The 26,329-nt window shown below is 41.5% G+C and overlaps 2 protein-coding genes across 3 annotated transcripts in view; one reads left to right on the top strand and one right to left on the bottom strand.

The window, feature by feature from the left end:
- The window catches only part of LYRM4 (LYR motif containing 4), a 90,915-nt gene extending 76,289 nt beyond the window's left edge, over positions 1 to 14,626 (top strand). For both annotated transcript variants that reach the window (XR_005263153.2, XM_027451617.2), the window contains one exon: positions 14,260 to 14,626. Coding sequence is in view for 1 of the 2 variants with exons in the window: in XM_027451617.2 (XP_027307418.1) it covers positions 14,260 to 14,322 (63 nt within the window). In the remaining variant the exon portion in view is untranslated. The remainder of the gene's footprint in view (positions 1 to 14,259) is intronic.
- A 6,799-nt stretch (positions 14,627 to 21,425) lies between these two features.
- On the bottom strand, positions 21,426 to 23,574 carry PPP1R3G (protein phosphatase 1 regulatory subunit 3G). The gene has a single exon (XM_038173802.2). It carries the CDS (start codon positions 23,400 to 23,402, stop codon positions 22,497 to 22,499), a length of 906 nt encoding a protein of 301 aa, XP_038029730.2. The 5' UTR covers positions 23,403 to 23,574; the 3' UTR covers positions 21,426 to 22,496.
- Positions 23,575 to 26,329: the final 2,755 nt, after the last annotated feature.

The raw sequence follows: 26,329 nt of genomic DNA, 5'->3' as shown, positions 1-26,329 counted from the left end.
TGGCCATACAAGAAGACTTGATGCTTACAAGTGAAGTATGCCAAAGGGCAAAAAGTTCAAGCACTCGATGTGGTTGGGAGAAAATCAGTTTCCATAGATCCAGTTGCAAGGGCAAAACAGACAGGACTTGCTGGCAAAAAAGCTGTCTTTCTTAAAAGAGTCAGACTGCCTTCCTCATCAAGATCTCTCACAGCAAGGGATAACTGACGAACACAGGAAAAGAACTAAGTTTCTTTTCTCATTAACACCTAGTAGTGTCCTCTTCAAGTCACATTTAGGTCCAGGCCAGACAGGTGTGTACTAATTTTAAGGTAGAAATGAACTTTCTGGAACTCAAAACCATCAGGTGACCCAGTATCATCTTCCTACTGGTTTTACGGCAATCCCCAGCCCTGAGCTTCACAGGATATAAGACCAAATATATATCATAAATAAGAGAGGGAAAGAATGCTTTCCTTTTCCTGTTAGCCACCAAACACTGGAGGTCACCATGCAAGGTCATGCTTTATTTATTCCAAGGGTCCACCCTGGCACAAGCGACTTTCTGAACCAGACTGAGGTAAGTAGGCGCAGCTGGACACTCTGAACATCACTCCTAAACTTTGTTGTGCTCTGTTCTTAGGGAGTCCCTTCTGCAGACCAGTCCCTGGCAGTGAAGTAGCTAGTGCTGTTGTGTTTGCTTTTGAGAAGAGGCGAGCCTCAGTGCACTTTTCCCTCCATTGTCATGAGGACTTTCTTTTGCTTTCCCAACAATCCTGCAAGATGTGCATTGATAATAGTAAGAGCAGTCATTCAGGTAGCCTTTCCCTAGATGAACCAGTTTTTACTGTCAGATTGGTTGCAGATGTCAAGGTGCTCTTGCAGCTTGTCTGGGATTGATGCCACTCATTTGTCCTGCTTTCACTGTTCCTGGCCACACATGTGTTAGCTGGTGGAATAGCCCTTCCATAGGCTGCTGTCCTCCTTCCTGGGTAGTTATGCATAAAGGAAGGTATCTCCGTGAGGAAGCTTGAAAGCTCTCCCAAGAGGATAATCTTGCTGAGCAGCATGAAGAAAGTAAAAATAGAGTGACATTATTACAAGTTCTACGGCAAAATGAGTAGCCTTCAAGTTTGAGAGTTCAACAGGAGTGCACAGTTTATATCCTAGAACTCATTGCCACAGCATGCTGAGGAGGCCAGCATGTGGATGGGTTCAAACACAGGTGAGACAAATTAATTGAGCCTTTTATCACAATGGTATGAGTGCAGCTACGTGGACAGGAAGTTGCCAAGAAGTTGTGGTCGCTGGAAGCAGGGGAGGCATTCCAGAAGAAAGATAAATGTATACTTGCCATGTTCGTGCTGCCTCTCTCAGAGGACCTGCTGATGACCAGTGTTGGGGACAACATATTGGAAAAAGCTCTGAACCCACCTAGAACAGCAGTGCTTGCATTCCCTTCTCCACCATTCTTTCCTCTTCAAAGTGCTTTGGGAATTGCAACGTTTGCTGTCTGCCTCTACAGATGGGACCACTTCTGTCTGTGATGGTGAGAGGAAAGAACTGTCACACTGTCCTCCCGGCTGGGTGCTCCAGTCCAACCTGACCCCTCTGTTTGGGAAGGGAGGGATTCATTAATGTATACTATTTAAACATTCACAATAATACTAGCTTCACAGAGGGATTTTTCTCATATTCTTCTGTGTTTTTAAAAGCTACTTAAATTTCAAAGAGGGGGATTTCCACATACAAAAATTGCTTTGGTCAAATGAACCTGATGTGTCTGTACATACACACTAAATTGTCAAAAATATTTGAGTTGTTCTTTTAATTTGTTGATGAGGTTTCCGTTGCTTGATTGTTTTATAATTCATATATTAGCCGATCAGAAAATGCAGAGTTGAAGGGGAAATTCTCCTTCAGGAAAACTAGACTGCTTTAATTTAGTCTGGAAGGGACATGGAGGAAGTCTGAAAATTCGTCACTTGCAGAACACTATTGAATTAAGTTAGAGGCCCTAAGCTAGGCAGATTTGGTTACACTGTCTTGAATTCTTGTTATTATACAAGGATACAAGTCAAATACCACAGTGAAACCAGACCTTGTCTTAAACATGAATTGTCAGGAGGGACATCTATACGTAAGCCTCAGGCATCCGTATGTAAGATTGGAAGTGGCCTGCAGAGGTCTCTGGCCCAAGCCCTGCTAAGAGCAGGTCCAGAGAAAGCAGATTTGTCCATAAAGTAGTGAGCAGACAAACTGCTAACCACAAGTTGAAATAAGGTTTTCTGTGTGTCGTATAAGTCTTAAAGTAAATTGCTGATTTTTTTTCTGTACATCTAATGCTTCAAGATGGTTTCAATTTTGTTGTGGTTTTAGCAGATCGGAAAATTGGTGTGTTACACAAGAAAGTGAGGTCCTTAATGCCACAGTCTTCTCCTCCATAGCTGTGAGAGCGTATCACCAGTTTAATTGAAAGAAAATGGGAGTGTTCTTAAGATACTCCGGAAGGATATTAGGCCCTAAAAATAATTTTTCTGCAGTGGATTTTTGTGTGATATCATCTGCATTGATGTGTAAGATCTTGTATGTGACTGCCTTTTAGAAAATACTTGTCAACTAAAAGCATCCTTTCTGGTATCCCCTTGATGGCCATGGCTCATGGGGCATTAGCCATCAAATAAGGATCATCTTTTCAAATCTGGGATTGTAACTCTAGCATACGGAGCTAATTGGATTTGGGAACCAGAGCAGAGGAGATTTGTTTCAGGGCTAATATGACAGTGCAGCTACATGGTGTGGTTTTGTTTATTCAGTTGAGCATGTGTAGCATTGAGCAGGAGCAAGATACTACAATGGTTAAGCAGTAAGTGGTTAAACACAGTACTTAGGCTTGCATTTTTTTTAAGTGGGATTTAGGCTTGCATTTTTTTAAGTGGGATTTTCTGAAATGTCTTTTGAAGTGCCACAATGCCATCTACTGGCTCACTTTCCTGTGTTTTTTCCCCAAAGGGGGGGTCTTTTCTATATGGTATTTTAAAATGGCAAAATAAATAATCTGGCACAGAATGAACAAGATTTTTTTTTTTTGTAATGTGTGTATCTTAAAGAACAAAATGCATTGCATATATTAAATAATCATTTCTAATCTCTTGCCAGTTAATCTTACTCTCCTTTTGTTAAAAGTAGCTCTGAGATGATTAGTACTTCAAGGCACTGAAGGGATCTCAGCTTCCTGTCTATATCCCTCATAGTAGCTTTTTCTGTCTATAGTCAGTTAGTTTCCCCTTTTGGTTCAATGTTTTCATACAGACATGAATACTAAAAAATATGTAACCTGTCAAGATAGAAAAAATGAGAAGTGTCGTGTCAGAAATTATTTTGGATGGAATTTTCCACTGACAAAATTCTAGATTCAATGTATTCCCCCTTAATCATCTGTTATTGTTTCATTGCTTTGTTTTGTTTTGTTTTTTCCTGAAGTGTTTTTGAACAATCTCTTCAAAGTTTAGCAACAAACTTCCAAGGACCAAAGCTTCATAGACTTTCTAACAACTTTTATAGAGAGGTATGTATTAGAAAATTTTCTCAGTATCAGACTGCTCATAAATGAGCTGTCAGCAGTTACAAGAAGTTTTGATGGGTTCTTGTTCCTAATCAGTCTGCCTGATGCTATCTATGGAGTAGCCCTCCATCATCTTCTGCTTGCTGCCAAAAGAAACGAATAGGCATATGTAAAAATAGTCCCCTGAAAAAAAAAACAGTAACAGTAAATATGGGAAAACAATGTTATCTGTAGTTCGATTACTTGCTTTTCTTGAAGATATCTTCAAAGTTTTCCTCACTAATTGGTTATTTTGTCTTACTAAAACAGCCCTTCAATTTTAATTTGGCTTTCCCCCTCCACATTCAGTTTTTCATAAGAGAAATGTTTCATACTCCTGCCTTTCTTCAATCTAGTGAGGACAAGGAGAAATATTTCTAATGGCTTGTAATTCTTTGGACTGGTTTTTAAATGGGCTTGTTACTCGCTGTAGTGTAGCTCCAGAGTCATTCTAGACAAAACAGCCAGAAAAAATAGTCCTGGCTGCTTCCTAAATGGCATATAATGAAGGTAAATACAGATGCCTCTGCTCTTTCTGGCCTTTTCCCTTCTCTCCCTCTGGCATTTGGGAGGTCAAACGTATCTTGCCAGCCCCAGTTATTATCTCAGGGGGGCTGTATCTTGCTGGCAGCTGTGGGACGTAGGCGCTCCGTGTCTGTGCTGTTGGAAGAGCCCCCCCGGCGCTTCTCCAGCTGATAGGGGATGGATGGAGGGGTCCGTGCCTGTGCTGGGGGTGTTCAGGCTTCTTCTGGGTTGTGGCTGCCGGCTGGCGTGCTGTACGCTGGGAGCAGTGAAGCTGAAATGATTGTGCTTGGCACCCACCTTGGGCTCTGTCATACAAATGATCCCTGTCGGGAAGGTTGTGCTCGGCAGCTCGTCTCCTTCGCAGCGCGGGCTTCCCAGTCGTTCCCCAATAATCCACCCACAGGCCGTATGGCAGCCCTGCAGAGGGGAAAGCCCTCCGTGGCGCTCCCATTGCTGTGCTGCTTGCTTTTGGCCAGCGCGTTTTGTTTGAGGAATGCTCGAATGTGTCCTGTGCAGAAGAGGAGAGGTTGTTCCCGGGCTATATTTGGCATAACCGCTAGCCTCTCGCTGCTAATTGTTATCGCTGCTGAGAAATACCAGGGCGAGCCTCTGCATGGCGTGACACTGAGTAAGGGAGATCTGGCAAAACCAGAAGAGCAAACATGATTATTTTATACCACGTATTCTATTAAATCTTTTTATTTTTTTTCCTGTTAAGTGTCCTGTGCTATTGCAAAGAAGGAAGAACTAATTACGCCAGTTGCTGGAAATGTTTTGCCACCCACACTAGTGAAAAGAACTGTGTGTACAGAATTAGCTTTTACCAGCTGTGCTAAACGCAGTAATTTATCTTAGCCAAAAAATAAATAAATAAAATAGTGCTGCTGTAGTTTATTCCAATTAAACAAGTAAATGTAAGATACGCCCTTTATCCACACAAACATAGATATCTTCTGCTCAAGAGCTGGAGGGTTTGCAAATAATTATTTTCTCCCTCGTTAATTCTTTTTAATGTTTGTGAAAAGGGCTGGGCTGAGGAGCAGTGGGAAATTAACTCATTTGTGTACAGGACACATTCAACAAGCAAGTTGCATGCGAGCTTGCCGACTGAAGAGTGATTTGATGAGAGGACACTGGCCAAAATCTGAGCCTGCTCAAGATTGGCTCCAGCCCTGTGTGGTGCTGAGAGCTGTTCACCTCCGCACTGGAGGCAGGGAGGGTGACTCCTGCCCCAGGTATGCCTGGTGCTGGCTGGTGAAAGGTGCAGGAGGACTGCAGTCTCCACACCTTCACCTGCAGCATCTTCTGGGGTGAGGGAGTAGTTCCCTCACTTTGCAACTACGGCCTCTGCTGAGGCTGCCTAATGGCATTTTTTTGTCTCAGGTGTTTGGAAACTGAACCAAACCTGAGAATTTGTCTCAGGTTGTCCATGCTACAGTCTTTATACAGTGGTAACACACAGTCACAAACCTCAGCTGAAATTTGGCAAATCCATCCTTAGCCCTAAAATATCAACGTACTTCTCATCTGTTCCCTGCTCAGGGGGTTGAAGAGTTCAGATGGTCCAGACAATGCTTTTTCCAGCTGAATTTCCAAATACTGAAGTCGTTGATTCCCAAGAGCTAGAGGGACCACTTCTGGTCCCCTGAGGATATGGAAGCCAGGAAGTTGTGTGCTTTATACAGCTTCCGTTGTAACTCTTCCATTAAAAAAAAAAACTCTTTGAAGTGCAGGTCACATTCAGGTGTGGGATTTGAATTTGGAGGTACTAAAATGCAAATGACAGCTGAACAAGAAAAAAAAAAAAAAACCTTTGGATATCTTCCATCAGAGAGAGTCAGATAAACAAGGAAATTATCTTTGTGATTCTGTCAGGAACAGATGACTGTAGTTTAGTAATATGTTAGAATTTTGCCAAAAAAGGAAGTCGTGTTAATGCAGAAAAATAAAAGCTCTTATTCCTTTCCTAATACATTTACAGATCAGCTAAGTGCTGGATTAGCCTCAGCAATAGGGACTTGACAAGTAAATATTTAAATAGATGAGGTGCTACTTTCTGTGTGAAGATAGAGATTAAATCCAAAGCATCCAACAGAAAATTTATCTTGGAAATAGGAATATATTTTCTAAAGATAAATTCAGCTCTTTCAAGTTTAATTATATCATTTGAATGTGCGCACAGATAAGCTCAGTAGTTATGTCTGAGGTATGTGTAAGGTAGGATCAGTGCAGAGAAAGATGTGGGAATATTAAAGTAAGTTGTTTGTTTTGTAAAAATGAGTTTAATTCTTGGTTTTATCAAAGCTTTAGTTTTCTTGAAGGGCAGAAAAAGGGGTTTTATGTGCCTTAGGTCTTGGGAAAGTGTATCGGGTATAGGATTGACTTTTTCTTTTTTTTTTTTTCAAAATGTTGAAAGACTTTGAAAAGGTACTAAAGCATCTGTCAGCTTTACAAAATGCAGTGTACCTGGTGCGATCCTGTAACCAGCACTAACAAGTTATGTGAGGACAATATGAAGCCTTGAAGCAGACATGTATGATAATAAGCAGCAAATAATTAAACTGTGGCTGATCCACATTCATGTAAAAATTCGGCAGCTTTACTGCATCTTTCACCTCCCAAAATAAAGCACCAATGGGAGATAAAAATGTATTTTTTTAAACATTCTTGCGACTCAAAGGCCATTAACAAAATACAGTATTTTACTGGATATAGTGCAAAATATGTATTTTGATAAAGTGGCTGTTGTATGATACTAATCAGAAAAGTACGGTAGGCACTCCCACTGACTTTGGCTAATTTTGCTTATGCAGCTGCTATAAAACACAGGATTCTCTGTGTATGGCTCAGGCATTTCCATACCAAATGTGTCAGCATTGCCAGAGTACCTGTTACCCCACACTCGGTGTTATCCAGGTCTTTGTCTAGCTCTCTGTATTTTCAAGTACCAATGTTTTGTATACCTTGTCTTGCCACGCTCAGTATCTTAGCCAAGTGAGTTTTCTGTTCTGCATGCTATGTTCAGAAGAACTCAGGCTATATTAAGTTTCTTCCCCTTACCCACATGGCACTGACTCTAGAAAAGCTGCTGCTTCTGCACTTAGCTTTCTGGAGAGTTTGATCTTCTCTGTGGAGGTGGAGGTTTCATATATAAACAAGAGAGATAAGGCAAGATGCTGAAGTATGATAGCAGGCAACAAATAGGAAGAGGAGAGGTGTGTGCCCAGCGATTGCCAGTACGTGGAAAGCAAGCAGAGATCTTTCAGGGTCAGCAAGCTATCTCCAGGTCAGCGTGCAGATCTGTTTCTTCCTTGGGTGCATGTCGTCTCAAACTTGCACCTGGCTGTTTCAACCCCAGCTCAGTTGCTGCTTGCACTCCTGTGACCCACTCTGCAATCCACAGAGGGTCACCTTTGCAGCAGTAGAGGGATGCCTCTTCCCCCTTTTCTTACCCCTTTGCAGCTGGCTGCTGCTCCTGCCACCTGTGGTATTGCCCCACGTGCTTTTAAGATGGCATTTTGCCTGTCACCTACACTTTTCCTGCAGGCCAAGAGGCTTGGAGGAAATCAGAGAAGTGAAACAGTGTGACTTTACTGAAGGAGCACATGATCTTGCCTACTTGTCATTCCAATGTTTTCCTTTCTTTTTAGGACCCTTACTTGTTATTTCAAGCTATATTAAGTGTGTAGCTATTTGGAGCAAAGGCCATGTCTGTCATGTCCACTTTGTCTTGTAAGGATAGTAGCAGGTCTGTGTAATTTATAAAAAAATATATATATAAAAATAATAATAAATCCTCTTTTTAGTAAGAAATAGCATCTAAAAAGAAGAGTACCTTGCAACTGCAGTTCATCATACACTTCTGTGTACATATGTACATATGCACACAGTATTTTGTGTTAATCACTGCTGGATTAGATATGATTCTCTGCTGAAAAGTATCTCTTTGGGGGGACCCCCAGAACAGATTAATAAAAGCACTAAATAAATATTATGTGTGATGGGCTGAATAAAATCCTGCCAATTGTGCTTATGGTTCTAGCAAAACTACATAATTTATCAATATGAAGAGAAATAACTTCCAGAGAAATTCTTGCCTGTTAGATAGTTTACTTCATGCCTTCTTTATTGAAAATTGAACAAATGGTAGTTATTTTCCTGCCTTTTCAAAAGCTTCATGTAGCACTGGCTGTAGAAGATGTTTTGGCTCAAAGGAACAAAGAAAACAGCACTTGTAAAACACAGGCAAAAGCAGAATATACAACATCTCTAACTTCTTAGCACCATGCTTCCTTTCGCTTTCTTTCCCATTCCTAGAACAAGTGGAATCACCGAAAATGAAAAGAAATGTCTCCAACATCATATAATTTATTCTATACTGATTCCAGCTCAGAAGAACTGAGCTGTAAAGAACCTGTGTTTAAACTGTCTTTAAGGAGCCAAATGCAGTTTTTTCATCACTCTTTCCTAAGCAAAAATAAATAAGTCTGCTGCTACAGCATTTAACATCAACACAAAGATTTGGTAAAGCACCGAACAGTTATTGATGAGGTTTTGGTTTGCTGTTTGGGTTTAATTACTACGAGCCACATTGGTGTATTTATTATTGCATTACAAAGTCATCAGAAATTACTGTCTATATTTATATAAAAGCCATTAAAATGTCTTTAGTTAATATGGAAAATATTTATGATAAAGTGTGTTGTGCATAACATCTGATTTCAGGCATGGAAAAAAAAAGAGAATTCTTTGTAATTACAATAATATCCACTTACTAACATTTGCAATAGGATTGCAAATTGGTAGACATTGTCCAACAGATAAGATAGTAGGTAAACAACTTACAACACTGGCTGGCTCTTACAAATAATCATTATTCTCATACATTTCTGTTCTTGTCAGTATTCACTTAATACACATTTTATAATTGTGCTGCAAGAAAACAGGAAAGGACGAGTTCTTCGTATGGTGTTAGAGGCCAGGATCACCAGCAGTATATGTGGTATGACAGTGGAGTCGTCAGTGGCTTTTCTTCCTTGCTGAGGTTCATCAGTGTGCCTGTAAGATAAACCTGTCAACTTCTCAGGTGCAACAAGATGAACCAAGCTGATTTAACATGTGTGTACATGATATAGGTACATTAATAAACAGGACTTTCTTTCTTTCCCTAATAACCATGAAAACGCTGGTGTGATTCCTGGGTGTAGTAAAGGAACTATTTCTTCCCTACAAGCAAATGTGAAACCAACGAGAGAAGATTGCTATGTTTATGTGGAGATTGTTTTATACATATGCGTGTGTGCGTGTGTATGTACACATATATGAAATAGCCTATATATATATATATATATATATATATATATATAAATGTGTTTAATATGCAAAGCCATCTGTGGTACATTAACTTTAGTTACCATCTACGTTTCTTTAAAAAAATAATAAATGTTTTTTTACTGCTTCCATAATGACTCTCTCAGGAAATTGATTTTTAAATAATTGAGAGCTAAAGGGATTGCTTGCTTATGATGCTTTCACATTCCTGTGCTGTGGTGGCACTTTCACGTGTTCAGACCTTGTCTTTACTGATAACACGATTCTACGCAGAGCAAGAGTGTTGTTGCCATCTCCTGTTAGGCTGCTCCTGCTTTTGTCTATCACACAAAATAAAGGGTGTGAAAACCTGGGGCTGGTTTGCCTTTGTGGGCAGAATATTGCTCCTGAGAGATTACTTCGGAAACTTTTTAAATGAGGGAGAATTATTAAATAAATCCTGTTAATTTTTTTGTTTGTTTTTACAAATGGGGTGATGCATAGAAGGGACAGAGAAGGCAAACCACATGGGAAGCATGCAAGGTTAGTTTCTCTGGGCACCGTCTCATCACTTGATTAACAGTTGGTTTAAACAAACACACAATAGAAAATAAAGTTTCTATGGGGAGATTTGGAACTTAATTATGCTGCAAGCAGAGAGATTAACAAACATCCAAAACATCATTAGGAGAAAATACTTTATCTTTTGCTCCATTGAGCACTCTGTTTGATTCCCATACAAATCTTATGTTGATTTTGCTTAGAAAGGGACGGTAAAAAATACCGTTGTAAGTGTCTGTAGTCATATTGCATTAATTTACATGAAAGCATACGTGATTGCAATTAGGAGGATGATGTTTTCTGCGTGCTGGGAAACTCAGTCAAGGTATGTCAACATCCAGCTGTGCAAGGTGCTAAGATGCTGTCAAGGTTTGAGACCTAAATTGGTGTTTTCCGTTCTTAGGTGTCAGTCCTACTAAGAGATTATAAACCAGATTTCTTGTTGTTTTGACTCTGAATTTGTTTCCTGATGCTGTGGCCATCCTTCTTCAGAGCCCCCCGCGTGGCTGTACACCATGGCTGTACGCTGCCTCTTCCTGTTGGATGTTACCCTTGCTCAGATCTGCTCCGTAGCAAATTCCCTGAGTGGTTTTAGGGCTTTCTGATTGAAATTTGTCAGTGACAGCTGACGCAAGCAGCTAGCTAGTGGCTGGGAGGCTGTTAGGTTTGGCAGGAAGATAATGATGAGTAGTTTGGGGACAATGAGAAGAAATATCTTGTTCTGCTGGCTCAGCAGGATTTGTTAGTACTCACAGTTTATTTACCACTCAATTACGTTTCTGTCAATTACATGGGGAAAAAATAGGCACCTGGCCACTTTTGCCCTAAGGAGGACAAAATGTGGTACTGGTTATTAAAGTGGACAGACATTTTGAATATAGACAGAGCTGTCAAGGAAAGATGCCACCGTACTTTTCAGAGTAGAACCATGCCCTCTAACAGGACTGAGGCAAATCAGAAATAAATAAATAAATAAATAAATAAATAAATAAATAAAACCTGGTCACCTTGTTTTCAGAGCTGCAAAAATATTAAGCAGTCCCTTCTCGCTCAGCTCTGAGCAGCAAACTAAAATCTTCATGCCACCAGATGTGCCACATACCTTTAAAAGCTGAAGAAGATCCCATCAGTACATAGCAAGCGGTGGCAGTGGGTCTGCAATATCTAAGCCCCTGGCTTTGTCAGACAGGAGGGCAGCCTCTGGGGCTCAGACCCGATGTAGCGGTATGGCAGAGCTGGCCATGGAAGATGGCATGAAATAGCTTAGTTTCTTCCTGGGGTCACTGCTGCCAGCCACGAGCAAGGGAAAGCACTTGTTTGTAAGCAAATGCACAAACACCAAATAAGAAGCGGAGAACAGCTGTGCTACAGAATGAATCAGTGCTGACTGTTCAGTAACTTCTTTTTCCCCATTTGTTGCCTCGCTTACGTCCACTGACAAATTTCCTTCTGAAAACATGGCTTGTCCCGAGTTCAGGTGGAAGGCAAGATTAACTTTCTCACATCCACAAGGGAAAAAAGGACTGTATAGAATAATACTAAAACTTTAAACAAGGATAAATGGTCAGGTTTTGAGACCTGGACGCGTCATGCTTATTTTTAAAGTAGAGAATTCTGCAGACAGAATTGAATCATCAAGTACAGACTCATCCTGACATAGAAGTCATTCAGTAAGATCTGAAAAGCAGCTTTATACTTCTATTGATTGTCTCTTCCTGATGACAGAGTGGTTCTTTATCGTGCATTCTTTCCTGCGGAATCAAATTGCACCATTACCTTACAGAGGTAAATAAAATTATGGGCAACAAGGTTGCCGAGCAAATGCTAGACCCTTTTTCCACAACAGTTTCCTGTGATTAATGAAAATGCTGTGACACTGACCTCTGTGCTGGCTTCCAGCCATCTGCCAGAAGAGTAAATGGCATGCTGTGTATAAACTAAATGCGCATGCATGGTGAGGTAAGAACACTGATAGCTACTTAACTCTTTGAAAGCTTTGGGAGAATGATCCCGGTGATGCTTGCTGTTTGAAAGCTTCCTTTAGACTTAACTTCCGTGAGGGCGTGCTTGGAATGTTATTTCGATTCAGAGAGTTAATGAATGTCCGTGTGTCAGTACTGCTGCCGTCTTTCTGCTGATGCAGTTGATGTTTATAGCTGCGAATTTTTCAACAGCTATAAATGGAACATGTATTTGTTTTGTCTGAAGTGCATGGGAAACAGCAAAAAGCTCGATCATAATTTAAGAAATTTGAGGCCAGCGGTTTAAAAAAAGAAAAAACTTAAGTTTCAAAGTTCAGCTTAAAATGTTATGGAATAGCTTCTGGAAGTGAGGCAATAGAGCATGTCAGCTGCAGCAGACTAGCAAAGACAGAAGGGCACAGCGTTACTGGCTGTACACTCTGAAATGTGTGCAAACCTGTGGTTTGTTAAGGAAACAGCTCAACACACACATCTGTGACTTTATTGTGTTCAAGTCAAAGGGTACAGCGGTACATAACACCGCCTCTTGGCACGAGGAGAGAAAAAACAGCAGCTTTCATCTTTCTCCTACAAAGCCACGTGCCCTGGCTGAGTGTGACTGACTGAGAAGTCACGTACTCAGCCTCATCCCTCTCCCTGGTGGGTGGAGAAAAAATGGCAATTCAGGTTTCAGCATTTCTGTAATCTCCCTGAGCCTCCCTTTAAACTTGCTGCGCTGTGTGGGAACGGTGTAAAGATTCTTTGGGGTCCAAAACACACAGAGGACAAAAATCAAGCACTCCAGCATGGTTTGTGGTAAGGCAGCAAGTGAAGTATATATAGCCTGCCGCGTAGCCCCGAAGCAGCGAGTTCCGTTTGGTGACGCTTGGTGACAGCTTAAAATTTCTGTTGGTAACACATGACATGGTTATGTGTGGCCTTTGTTTTAAATGCTCACTACGCAGCATACTACATCAGGAATTTCAGAAATACTCAGAATTGCCCGTATGCTGTTACTGACTTAGCTCTGAGTGCCTGAGGAGTGGATTATTTGCTGGCAAGGAGAACTGCTGTTCCTTTAAGAATGGCTGATACGTGCTCCCTCCTAATGAGTATTTCAAGATTAAAATCAATGTGTTACATGTTTCAGACAAGGCTGTTAATCAAGATTAAATAGCTCATTTCCTAAAAGGCAATATTATCTACATTTATGTGAGCATGGGCATGTATGAGAAAATTTAAGAGCTGCCAGGATTTTTTCCCCTCAAACATAGGAAATGAAAAATGCTGAAAAAAATATTTCAGTATTTTTTTCTATTTTGAGAGAAAGTAAAGTTAGTGTAGTATTAAGTTCTGCTACATATATTCTGCTTCATGTAATTAAGCACCTGCCTTTTTTGTCCTACTTCCTTAATTAAATATAACATTTTCAGTGAAAAGGACACAGAGCTGCTGTGTACCCAGGCCTTGAGGAGAGAGTTAGGGGCAAGAAATGGCATGATCAGTATTAAAAATTCAACTCCAAATTTTATACTTTTAAAATAAATGTTGTCTTCTCCTTATGTTAGCCTACTTGCATGAAACTTCTTCCTTCCATATCTCAACTGCTGAGCAAAGAGCTGTGTGTGACTGCTGTTGTTGCCAGCTACAATTTACCAATGTTACGATGCAGGCTAGAAAAGGACAGGAGGAATCAAAACAACATCAGTGTTGCATTTTTGTTATTTTTCATTTCCTCATCTCACTGGAAAATACAAATACATGAAGTGTGAATAACCTCTTGTGGTTAGTTCCAACATGTGTAAAATGTTCCTGCTGAACTAACTGTACAGGTAACTTTTCACCATTTGTGAGGCAAAGAAATCAGGGTTCCAAATGAGCTGGAAAACAGGACCCTACCATGCAATTTATACCTAGACTCTCCACCCAAAGACGTAATCAGAAATACCTGCTGATAATATCTTTTTTTGTTAGTTTTTTTATTTTATCCTTCTTTTCATTTTTCTGAATATGCAGGCTGTATGCTTTTCTTCTGTAGTGATTTCTAATGTTAATGTGTGCCTTTGAGCAGTATCCCTCAACGTCATTATTTCAAGATCTTATATATGCAGCTATTTTACATATTCATTATTTTTCTTATGGCCTAGGGCGATGAAAAATATTATTTAGAAAAAATGCTTATAGGAAAATATCATTATGAAAAAGCATAATACATGGGCTACTCACTTCATGGTTAGTTTTTAATCTCCTTTGTGAAGTTTAAATTAAAATTATATATGTTTACTTTCCTTTTTTTCTAATATTTTGATTTGATTTCAGGTTACTATTGGCCAACTGTATTCCACGCAGAAATTGGTTATCGAGAGTCCAGGAAACACATAGCTATGAGAAGACTGATCCTGAAGCAACACTGGACCATCTTCAGCATCTTACAGTGCCACATACAGATGCATAACGTCACTGCATGTCTGAGCTTTTCTGTTCAGCAGAAGAAATGTCTGAGAGACTCAGTTTTTGGCAACCAAAGTGCTATTTTCTTATGTTTCACACATTCTAAAATGTATTGCTGTGATTTACAATAGCATGTAAGGTAGTCTTGAAATCTGTTTGCTTGTATGTCCTATGTGATAAAATAGTTCCTGTCCTAATTTGGCAATAAAAGTTCATTAAACTACCTGTAACTGGATATGTTCTCCTGCTGCTGACCTTTTCTCTCATTTTGTACGAAAGATATGTTAGATTTAAAACCCTTCATTCAGTTACTAAGAGTAAATTCTTACTTATCCTATTTCATTTAAAAATGTACAGCATCTGAATTAAATCAGTAAATACATAGTTCATTTTAAATATTAAAACCGTATGGTATGAACAGAGCAAGAACATTCCTTGATATTTCAGGAGTTGACAGAAAAGTTGCACTTGTTTCTTCAGTTTGAGAGTTAACAATGAGTTAACAATGAGTTAACAAGAGTTAACAATGTGTCTCACCTTAGCTGCAACAAGGAATAGGTAGTATTGTATATGAGAGAATGTAAGACTTGCAGCTTGAGAGCTCTAAAATACATTTTCACCACTGACTCCTTTTTTTTTTTTTTTTTTGAGGTAAAGCTATTAGCATAAAGTACCAAATCACTTCATGCAAGATTTCCCTTTTTAACAAAATTCCTGGATTCAGTAGAAAAAAAAAACAAAAAAACTACCTATGAAAATAACTCGAGTGCTCTAGATCAGGAATTGGAAGTAAGCTTTTACCCAGCAGAAGTGGAACACTCAGGATAGCTTTTTTGCTTCTTTTTAAATCTGTAGATTAATCACCACTTTTAAGAAAATACATTTTTTTTTTTTTTTGAAAAAAAGCTATATTTTATATGGGTTCTGTTCAAGTCACTTCTGGGCTTATATTTGTTTTCTATTAGAAACTTGAAGAAAAAATAATCAGTACAAAGCTTTTTAATAGCACTTCCAGGGGGTTTCTTTGTTGTTGTGGTCATTGTCATTTTAAACAGAAGCAGAAAGTCAAAACTAGTTCCATGACACCGTGGCCTTTAAAAACCTTTTACTTTTCTTGCTTCCCCAAATTCATCTTTGTTTAGACCTTCTACTGTTTTGCATTGCCGGTGCTATGGCAATATTATTCATGCAGAGGATAGACAAAGTATCTTAGAGCAAACTCCCAGTCCTCACAGCCATTTAAAGTATCCTTTATAATTTTGTAGTTATGTAGAAATGTACAGTAATGCATTCCATTAACTATATAGCATACAGAATAAGATACTACGATGACCAGAGACTACAAATTTAGTCTCCATTCTCACTTAAAAAAAAAAAAAAGTACAGTATATCCATTTTTTATTAAAATGGAATTTAATTATTTTGATAAGTAAAATATGTAAGATTCTCATTCTAAAATGAGAACTTCATAACTGGAAAATTCAGTGTGCTTAAGTTAATGGGTGGAAGTGTAGGAGAGGAAAGGTTATTATTTAAGCTTCCAGTGAACTCGAATAAATGTAATAACATCTTGCATGTTTAGAGAACACAGGCTTGGAAGCAATGCCAGTTTTACACTCTAAGAAACTTGGCCATCCACAATACGTGCAAAATCTTTCTTTAAAACAGCTTTGTTACTGGCAGCATTACGTACCAAATCAGGATTGGAGAATGTGTGCTAGGAAACAAAATAAACATCCTTGCAAACAGTGTAGTCCTAATGTATGAAGAGGAATGATTGCATCTGTAACGTTTTTACTTTTTAAATCTCAGTTTTTGGGGTATGTTAAAAAAAAGGGGGGGGGGCAAATAGAGTCCTTTTACATGCATGGTCATTTCTTTCAAAATACTAGTACCTATCGAAGATCTTTATTGTTCAGTTTCTGCTAATAATACAGCTGTAGACGTTACATGTTGTCATACAGGCATGCAGTCATGTGAATATGAAGTTTCTTATTAATTGCCTTAAAAGTATGAAGGAGATTATTTCTATGTTAAAGCCTGAAAATTATTTTGTTAAGTTTTGAGGGTAGATAAAACACTGCTGTGCTCCTAATTTGTGCCATCTGTTCCTGCTTTTTTGTCTCAAGGTTACCGCTCAGGTTCTCTCTTAGCTATCAGTACCCGTAAAGGAGCACTGGTAGTCTTCAGGATACATTCTACAGAAACCCATCAAGAAAAATTAAAATGAGATCCAGATTCTGTACTTTCCTCTTTCCCCAATCTGTAGTGCAGAGGTTAAGACAGTTCGCTTACTCAGTCAAGGAAAATTTAGTTCTTATTCCAAATTAACCGTCAGCTTACCATACAGTATTTATATATCACTTACTAGAAGTAACTTGAGAAATTTCTGCTGCGAAGGACCCAAAGCCTCTATAATACTATCCGACTTGTAAACACAAATGCAAAGGTATTAGTACACGTAAATGGTATACTCCCCAAATCCCACGTAATCACTGCATTTTAGATGTCTATTCCCTGTTTTGGCCAGATCTGTTTCCTTTCCTCACCAACACGCATGTAGTGCACTCCCCATTAGTGTTAGTTACCGGCCTGTCAGCTGTATGGGATTGGAAGATAACTGGAAATATTATTTTGTCTTTTCCTAATGTCTTTTTTTTTTTTTTTTTTTTGTCATAATGTACCCAGCTCTGTGTAAAAACAGCTTATCAATGCTTTACTTTTGAAATCCTACAAGCTATGGAAGGAAAATACTCAGAAACCTCACCTGGCTTAGGAAGCACAGAGCAGAAATAGTTGTAGGCTGGGACACCTCCTGTTTCACATTCACATGCACTTGCCCTATCCTTGCTCTTTTTTTGGCTTACTCACACTGTCACTGGTGGAGGCAGCGTGCTGGGGAGATGGCACTTTGGCCCAACCTCGTGGTTTCTGTGCCCTTAACTGCTGCACCTTCCCTGCTCCAGCAGCAGAGTTTACGTTGCAGTACTCATTAAATCTCTGTCTTGGCACTCTGTCAGTAGTTTTACTGGATGTTGTCAAAGCAGTGTAAACAACGGGAATAGATCGAACACAAAGGAATGGTCCCGTGATTTATGTAGAGTGTTAACTGTTATAAAAGGAATATCCTTTTTCTTTATAAGAGAAGGCAGGCAGCTCAATAAATATCTATTAAAGCTGCAATGCTTTAAAAAAAAATAACACAAAACAAAACAACAAAAAAAAAAACTTGTTTTTGTGTTATACTGAAACGTTAGTCTGTCTGTGATCTCAACAGTTTAGCAAGCTATTTACCTCAGTAGTGTGTGCCAAAATTTGACTATCTACATATACTGGTTTGTGATGTATTTTACAATATAAACCTGGAAACAGCTCTCCAAAAGGCAAAAAGAATACTTCATTCAACATTAATAGCTGTTTAAAGGAGAGGCATGCCTGTTGTGTTACAATTTCTCACTAGATTTTACTGCACTTGAAAGCTCAGTTTCAAAATGCGTAATAGATATATCAGCAAGAAAGTTCTTCTGAAGTAAAGCCTCCCAGGAGAGCAGCATGTGAACACTTCACATCTGATGATGAAATAGGCCAAGGATTTTAACTTACTATTAACATGTAGGAAAGGGATTTCTGTATGAAACTTCACCAAGTTTCCAAGCTTTAAAAGCGTTACTTTTACCTTCTAATATCAACAGGTTGAAGAAAAAATAATTTTACAGAGAAACATCAGCCCCTCAACTTATTTCTTGTAATGCACTGTAAGTGTGTCTCTCTAGGTGTCCAGTACGGACTGTATACACATACGTGTATATATGTAAGTAAAGTCATGAGGAGTTATGTGTTGGCTGTTTTCCGCAGTTTTCCATAATAATTTACAGTAAAATCCTGGCATCACTGAAGTCATGATTACACTGATTGCTTCGTTCCCTGGTTCTTAACATGGGCAACATTATTTCATACTGTAGGAATGTTTTGCTTGATAACATTTATTTAAAAAAAAAAAAAAAAGTGAATGTGTGTAGTTCTTTTAACAAAAGTTTATATTCTTGCTTTATCTTTTGTCAGTATTTTAGAAAGAAAGTATGTGCACAAACCCTTAATGTGGAAGTAGAAAAAGAAAAAAAAAAAAAAAGAGAGAAACCAGTAATTTCTCTAGTCCTGTAATTTTCTACAATTTCATGATAAAAAAAGGACAGGAACTCTCAAACCTCTTTCACAGACGTATGCTTCTTCAAAGAATTCTGCCGTTTACACAGAGAATTAACTACCATCAGTGTGTTGTAAGAGCTGCTTCTTTCTAAACTTCTTTCCTTTTTTGCGGTTTAAGCCCACTAACTACTGAAGCCTTGCAGGGGCAATGGGAAGTGATGGCAAGACGTGCATTCAGATGACTGTTCTTCTATGTTCGGAGGGAGAGAACTATGGAGACCTGTGAAGAATGCTCAGGCTTTCTACTGAAAGAGTACACCACATAAATATTTATACCAGTCTTTGGAAATATGCTAATCCAAGGCAAGTAATTTTCCCTCTCTTTAATAGAGTCATAAAAAACAATTAAGGTGATTTAATTACTGCCAAGCCCAGAGAACAGATTTTGAACTCTGACAGATGAACATTCATCACAGTGCCATGTTATGCTAACCCTAAAACACAAGTGTCTGAACAGAACAGACAATTAAACCTCCATCATTTCCCCTACCTTCGTGCAATACTTTGGGCTGAATCCAGATCCCAGGAAGTCAATGGGAGCAGAAGCCAGACTTTTCAAGTTCTGACTGAAAGCCCCAGCTTTAAATTAGACACAAGTAGTTTGCATGCAAGTTTGTAGTTCTTCATGATGCCAAAGTAAATTTAACTTCACAGTCCTTTTCTGAAATCATTTCAATCTTAATTTAAACGTTATTATAAGCTGCAAAGAAATGCTTAAAGGACTTTTAACTTTGATGTCCTTCACAGTTACCCAGTATAGAGGTTCAATTGTTTTAAACTTTTGGGGTTTATTCATACTTATAAAATCCTTTGACGTCTATCTCTCTGTTATGCCCTTAAGGGCATGGGGGAAAAAAAAAAAAAAAAGAAAAAAAAATATATATATAAATCCGCATAAACTGAAAATCTGTAGAGCTGGAGTTCTTCCAAGAGTGCTAACAAATCTTTATCTTTTTTATTTCTTAAGTCGGGGTAGGGAGGGTGTTTGTGAGTACATTCTCCAGAAGCTATGCACTGAGTCTCTATAAAATATTCCATGAACAGTAATGCAACCAAACAGAAAATGTGTTTCTCTTCACATTTTACTCTGTTGGGCTTTTTCATTTTATATAATTAGAACTAATTCAGTTTGAATGTATTTCTTTGAGAATAAAGTTATATGCTATATATCTTGACCTACAACATCGAGCAGCAGCCCTGTATTTGGCTATTCAGGGTTGCTAGCATTCAGTACATACATGTTCTACTTCTGATTTTTACACAATGCCCAATGTAATTTTGGTAAAGCCTTGCATTTCCATAGCCCCCAGTAACTTCACCAATGAAAATACAGAGAACTGTGTGCAAGCGGTCTTTGAAACCTGCTTTGGAAATCTCTGCTTATATAAAATCTTAAAAGTACAGAAGTGTACTGTGTACAACAGAGAATGTTTCTACCGCTATAAATAACTGCAACTAGCTATAATTCTTCCGTCTACCTCTGCCCAGATACAGAAATCAGAATATGGCTACTCGTTTAAATCCTGTTTAAGGAGAGAGCACTCCAGCCCGCCCTTTTTTGGTGAAATTTCCTTCTTCTCTGAAGCAATTAATAAACAAAACACAGAAAAAGGAATGGGTCCCAGAAGTTCAAAGTATTACATTGTACTTAAGTGAAGAATCTATCTTAATACCATTACCAACACGTGCCAGCTTAAAAGCACATTATTTCATTGATACCACTATCTGAAGAAAGGCTAATTCACAGCATATTATTCCATGCAAAGCCCTGTAATCTGATAATGCACTATTCTAAAACAAACTTCTGTGCGGCAGTAACAGAGTTGTCTATTCTTCCTTAAATAGCTTCCATACTTTTGGAGAGAGTTTACATGGAACTTGGAAAGCAGCAGCTAAGAGCTTCTGTTTGCATGCACAGAGCTTCTACTTTGTGCATTTTTAAAGCAGTGATACTGAGCACAGATACAGGTACTGCTCTACTACCAAGACGGCTTCTGGAGGAATTAAACACCACCTTATATTCGGCTGTACTCTTATGCCATAATCTACGGTTTATGTATGTTTTCTTCAAGGAGGGGAAGGGCAGGCTGCGTTTCCAGATTCAGCACGTGTTAGCAAAACTGCAGGGACTGCAGGCTGAAGTTCCCTCTCTTTCACATAATTTCTTCTGCTTCCACCACCTCTGATTCTGTGCCAGCTCACTGAGAGGGCAGGTCATCTGAGCACCTATTGTATAAGTAGGGGGAATTTTATAGAGGTGCAAATTTTCCTAAGGCACATAGAATGGGCTTTAAAATGTTTTGTATCTTCAGAGGAAATGAAGATCTGAGAAAACTCACAGCATGTTCTGTTTTAAAAATGAGGATAATCACTGAAGGCCTTGCTAAAGAATACACATCCAAAGGTCAAAGCTTTTTCTGCACCCTGACAATATCTACTTCTTTTTTTTTTTTCCATCAAAAAATTATTGTCAAAGTAAGGCAAGTCAAGCTGCAGAGGAGCCATAAAAAAAACTCTACCAAAACCTTCTTGTTGTCCATCTGTGCTAGCAAAGCTTCCTCCCAGGACAGCTCTCACAAGACGCCTGTTCGGAGAGCATGCCGCATGGCTCTGGCAGGACCCCCGTCCCAAACGCTGCCTGTCAGCTGCCAGCATTCATGATTATGGTGAGACTTCGTGGTCAATGCGAGGTGCCCCAACAGCTCCGTCCCCACTGCAGGAGCTGCAACTTGCAGCGCGTTAGGGCCTGGGCACGACCAGGCTGGGGAGCTGCGAACTATCTGGTTACATCCTGCTGGCCGAAGATACAGAAAAAAGATCTATATCAGTGGGCTTTTTAGAAGCTTTTTTACAAGTTTTTATTCATACAAACCCATCTGCATTGGCACGTTTTACTTAGTTTCAGGGCTTGGGACACCAGTGGCAGTCCACCTCCGGGCTTGCAATGCAAGAGTGAAGAGGAAATCAGGTAAGTGTCCAGCGCTGCGGTGCACACAAGCCCCCTTCCCAACAACATACAAATATTAGAAAAGGCACAGCAAAATAAGCTGAATAAATTAAAAATACTTGAGAAATGCAGTGCAAAATGTAACATAAGGAGAGCTGAACTAAAGCATTTGCTTTCATTCATTAGTGAGGACACCCTCTCCGTATCACATTGTCACTCCTCAGTGAGAAGGTCATCCAATTCAGTCACTGCTCCCCAAATATGAAAATACAGAAATGTGTGCGAGACAGGCACCATCTTTTACTTTACATTACTCAACGGTGTTGTTATCAAAGTTCTCCTGACAGACTCAGTATCTGCAAACATTTTTAACTCCTCCCTTGCCCCGTTTTTAGGCCCGTCAGTTGTGTGAGAAGCAGCGAGCGGCCTATTTTAAGCAAAAACACTTTTGCAGCAGTCCCCGTTGGCTGCTATTAGCCAGGCGCACGCAGGGATCCGCACCCAAGCCTGGGGAAGGCTGTGAGCGCTATCAGAGCCCGCTGAGTGACAAAAGCCAGGGCAGCCCCGACCCGCACCCAGCTCTGAGGCTGGGGGCACGGCCAAGGTGGGGCAGGCGCTGAAGTTATCAGGGGCCCTCGCTGGGGAGCATCGTATTGTGGTGGAGACCGCTGGACTGGAAAAATAATGCCAACGAGGTGAGGCCCAACGCGGCCGTGCGAGCAGGGGAAGCGGGGCGCTGCGTTAAGGCTCCTGTCACTCGGGCGCTCCGGCGAGCAGGCAGGTGCGGTGAAGCCCGAATCGAAGCCTCAAAAAACAACGTCGAGGAAAAAAAAAAGAAATAAAATAATACCTCTCCAAGACCAGCACCAAACCACACGCCACTCAGTCCCCTCACACCCTCCAAAACGTGATAAAAAACGACCCCGAAAGCCACGGCGGCCCCGGTTCCCCCTCAGGTGCCCCCCTCCCGCCCCGTCCCGTCAGTGCCGGGGCCGCCGTCGGGGTGGCGGCGGCACCATCGCAGCGTGTAGTTGCGGCCCTGGTTGTTGTCCCAGTACTCGCCCTGCTGGCTGCGGTAGCGGACAGCGAAGTGCAGGGCCGAGCCCTCCCCCGGGCTCGGCGGCACGCACAGGGTGAAGCCGTAGCGCTCGGCCGGCGCCTCGACAGCGGGGTTGGTGGTGCCGGTGGTGGTGCTGGTGGTGGCGGGGGGCAGGGGCTCCGCCGGGGCGTCCATGAAGGAGAGCCACTCGTTGAAGGTGTATCGCACCGTCACCTCGGCGGGGCCGCCGCTCGGCAGCACCTGCACCGTGCCCCGCACGCCGGCGGCCGAGGCGGGCGGGCAGAGCCGCTCCAGGCACACCCGCTGCCGCCGCAGCCGCTCTGCCGAGGGCGCCCCCCCGTCGGGGAAGTCGGGCTCCAGCAGCAGGGCCCCGCCGCAGGGCAGCCCCGGGGCCGCTCCGGGCTCCTTCGGCTCGACGTGCGGGCTCTGCAGGCGGGACAGGGCGGCGGGCGGCACCAGCGGCTCCTCGGTGTCGCTGAAGTGCTTGACGCTGGCCAGGCTCAGCCCCAGCGAGTCGGCGAACTGCACCCGCTTCTTGCACTTGGGGCAGCAGCCCGGGCCGGCCGCCGCCTCCTCCTCCTCCTCGTCCTCCTCCTCCTCGTCTTCCTCATCCTCCTCTTCCTCCCGCTCCGCGCCGGGGGCCGGCGGCCGTGGGCAGCGGCGCAGCTCCAGCAGCAGCAGCCCCTCCGCCCGCTCCCCCGACGGCTGCCGCTTCGCCCCCGCCGCGCCGCTCCCCCAGAGCAGCCGCTGCTCGCCGGGGGCCGTCAGCTCCTGCTGCGGCTGCAAGGGGCTCGCCATGGCCCCCCCGGGCCCTGCCCGTCCCGTCCCGTCCCGTCCCGTCGGGGCCCGGCACCGCTTTATCCGGCGCCCCCGCCGCCGGCCCCGGGTGGGGGGCGCGTCCCCCGGCGGGCCCGGAGCCACCCCGCAGGGCTGCGGCGGAGCTGCGGGCGGGGGCGGGCCCTGCCGGCCTCCCTGCCCTGCCCTCCCTTCCCCTGCCCTCCCTTCTCCTCTCCCGGAGCGAACGGGGAGGAAATGCGAGGCGTGTGCGGCGGCCGGGGGGGCGGGCACGGCGTCCCCCCACCGCCTCGCAGCGCCGGGGGCCGCGGTTTCCACAGCGAGGGGCAGAGAGCCGCCAGCAACGCCGCCGGGAGTTTTATGGGGTCTGCAGGCGGGGGAGAACAGCTCTTCCTGGGGCTGTTACTGCTGCTCTGCTGCGGTTACCATTTAGGCTTCCATCCATCGCGCAGCAGAACCAGAGGAGGCCCGAAGAAGAAACACACACACCAGCTTTTACGTTTAGATCAGTTTCCACCCATCCTGACTGCTGGGGGAAACTTTGAGAGTTGGACTCTAGGACAACACCCCAAAGGCAGGTAAATGCAACACCAAATGCCTTGAAGACCTGAAGCCCTGTAAATGGAACACCAAATGCATCCATTTTTAACATTATTATTTTTTGAGCAAATCTTGCTGGCTGCTTTTTCTCCCCCCACATTTGTTGCCAGCAGTTCTCCACCTGTGGAAAATAAAGTCCAAAGCCTCTCGAGGCACATGTGCACGTGCACCCTGACTTGAATGTCAGAATGTCTTTGAACTTCCAGTCTGACAACAACAACAACAACAAAACTTATCCAGGAGGAAAAACAAAACACAAATTTTGCCTTTTAAACAAAGAAGTGGAATTCTGCCTCAAGTTTATTTTCTGAGGGTAATGTATAGTAAACAGTATCCTCCTAACAAGATACTTTTATTACGATGGTGAGACCCATATCTGAGAATTTTTCCAAATTTAATTCCATTCTTTCTGCATGCCATTGCTATTGTCTGTGGATGATTTGCATGGATGATTGCAAAAATACTTCACTCTCAAACTTCCCTTCATTCTGAGGGAAAAGACACTAAAAAGCATATGCAAATAACACTGTACTAGCTGAAGCAATGCACTCCCACTATGGATTTATCTTTTGTTGTTGTTGTTGTTGTTCATATTTTAGTTTGGTTTTTATTTGTTTGTTTATTTTGCATAGTTTGTTTTATTTTTGGTATACATTTGGTTGCCAAAATGCATCCTACCAACGTGAGTGAATTCAGTGCTGCCTGACTGAGTGGGCAGTCTGGATCTCACGGAGGAATGAATGTCAGAGCAGCAGAAGCATTACTGAGCATTTTCCTTAGGAGATAGTGCTGTGATGATATTCGTCCTGCACCTCGAGTGAGAATTGAGCAGCCAACAGTTATTTAGGAGTGCCAAATCGTTTGACTCCTGTAGCTTCTGGCACTGCACTCCACATTTGTTAGCAGTTCATTTTAGAGCATTGTAGGAACAGGAATGAAGGACAAACATTCTCTTTGGCACCAGCTGTGCTAATGGAAAACATTACTAATACCATTTTGCCGTCAACTGCTCATCACCAACACTCTGCTTTAAGTTGCCATGTTCACCAGGCTGTCAGCTGAACTATTCATAGGAGCAGCCCCTCACCTAGCCCGGTCCAAGTGAACAGTGTGCCACCACTTAAGCTCTTTAAACTAGCCACCCTCATTTTAATGGAAGTAAACCACAGAGCTGAGGCCTGCAACATGTTACAAGAAAGCTTCAATGAGGCAGAACAATAAATGGCAGTGCTGTGTCACCGTCCTGTTAACATTCACTTTGACCAAAACAGGTTGCAATGCGGGCCCTTGCTTACCTGTGCCCTGAAATGAGAGCTCATGGCCTACCTGTTCTAGGTTTGTGACAACTAAAATTACCAAGCTGAAATGAAGAAAGATGAATACATAACATGGCTAATAGTGCTTAGTACTTAAAATGTCTTCAAAAATCTTAAGATAAAATACAGTGCGACTACTTTGCTTTCTCAAAGTAATACCTATGTTAGAATGAAGAAAACAGAAATGAAGAAGCCAGCACTTACTTCCTCATGTGGTGTTTATTCCACTAAAGCATGCTTTCTCAGCTTGCCAAACCAATTAACAAGTGTTTTAAGCAGCAAAGGGGAAAAATGTGCCATTTGCTGATAATGCAAAACCATTTGGACTAATAGAAATTGAAGAGGAATGTGAAAGGTTTAAGCAAAATAACGGACTGCAAAATGAGAAACTTAATCTAAATATTGATAAAAAAATAAGTAATGTTGTAGGAAGTGATACACATTTTTTATATACTCCATAAATCTGGGAGACAGATCTGCAAAAAGGATTACTGTATGCAAAAAATTTGAAAAAGCAGTTAAGACAACAGGAATCCATATTACATGGAAAGAATCTACATGAGGCAGCAGCATACAAAGAGAAGTTCATTTTTTTTATTGTAATCATTTGCTAGTATTCTGAAAATGAGTATTACTTGAAATCAGATAAATCTTTACAACAGGCATTTCTTTACACAACATTGAAGTGATGTGATGGTGGACATTTATTTAAGGAGGTATTTGGTGTTGTCTCTGAAATATTTCAAAATGGATTCTCTTAAAAGGATGGGGCAACCAGAGCTTCAGACTACCAAGTACTATTTACTGCATTTGTTACTAAAGAAAATGTTGAGATAAAAGTGGAGGGATTTCCTGGTAAGAGACAGCAGAGTCACAGTCAGGAGGCTTTTTGCATTCCCTGGGGTATTGCCAGTTATGTTTATGGTATCATATGACACACAGGATTAACATTGTACATGCACCTTCTTTCTTCTCCTCCCTTCTTGTTTCCCATCTCCTTACCCTGTCCCTCTA

This window comes from Anas platyrhynchos, chromosome 2 (genome assembly GCF_047663525.1).
Source record: "Anas platyrhynchos isolate ZD024472 breed Pekin duck chromosome 2, IASCAAS_PekinDuck_T2T, whole genome shotgun sequence".
NCBI classification, from domain to species: domain Eukaryota; kingdom Metazoa; phylum Chordata; class Aves; order Anseriformes; family Anatidae; genus Anas; species Anas platyrhynchos.
This window is presented reverse-complemented; position numbering and strand designations above follow the sequence as displayed.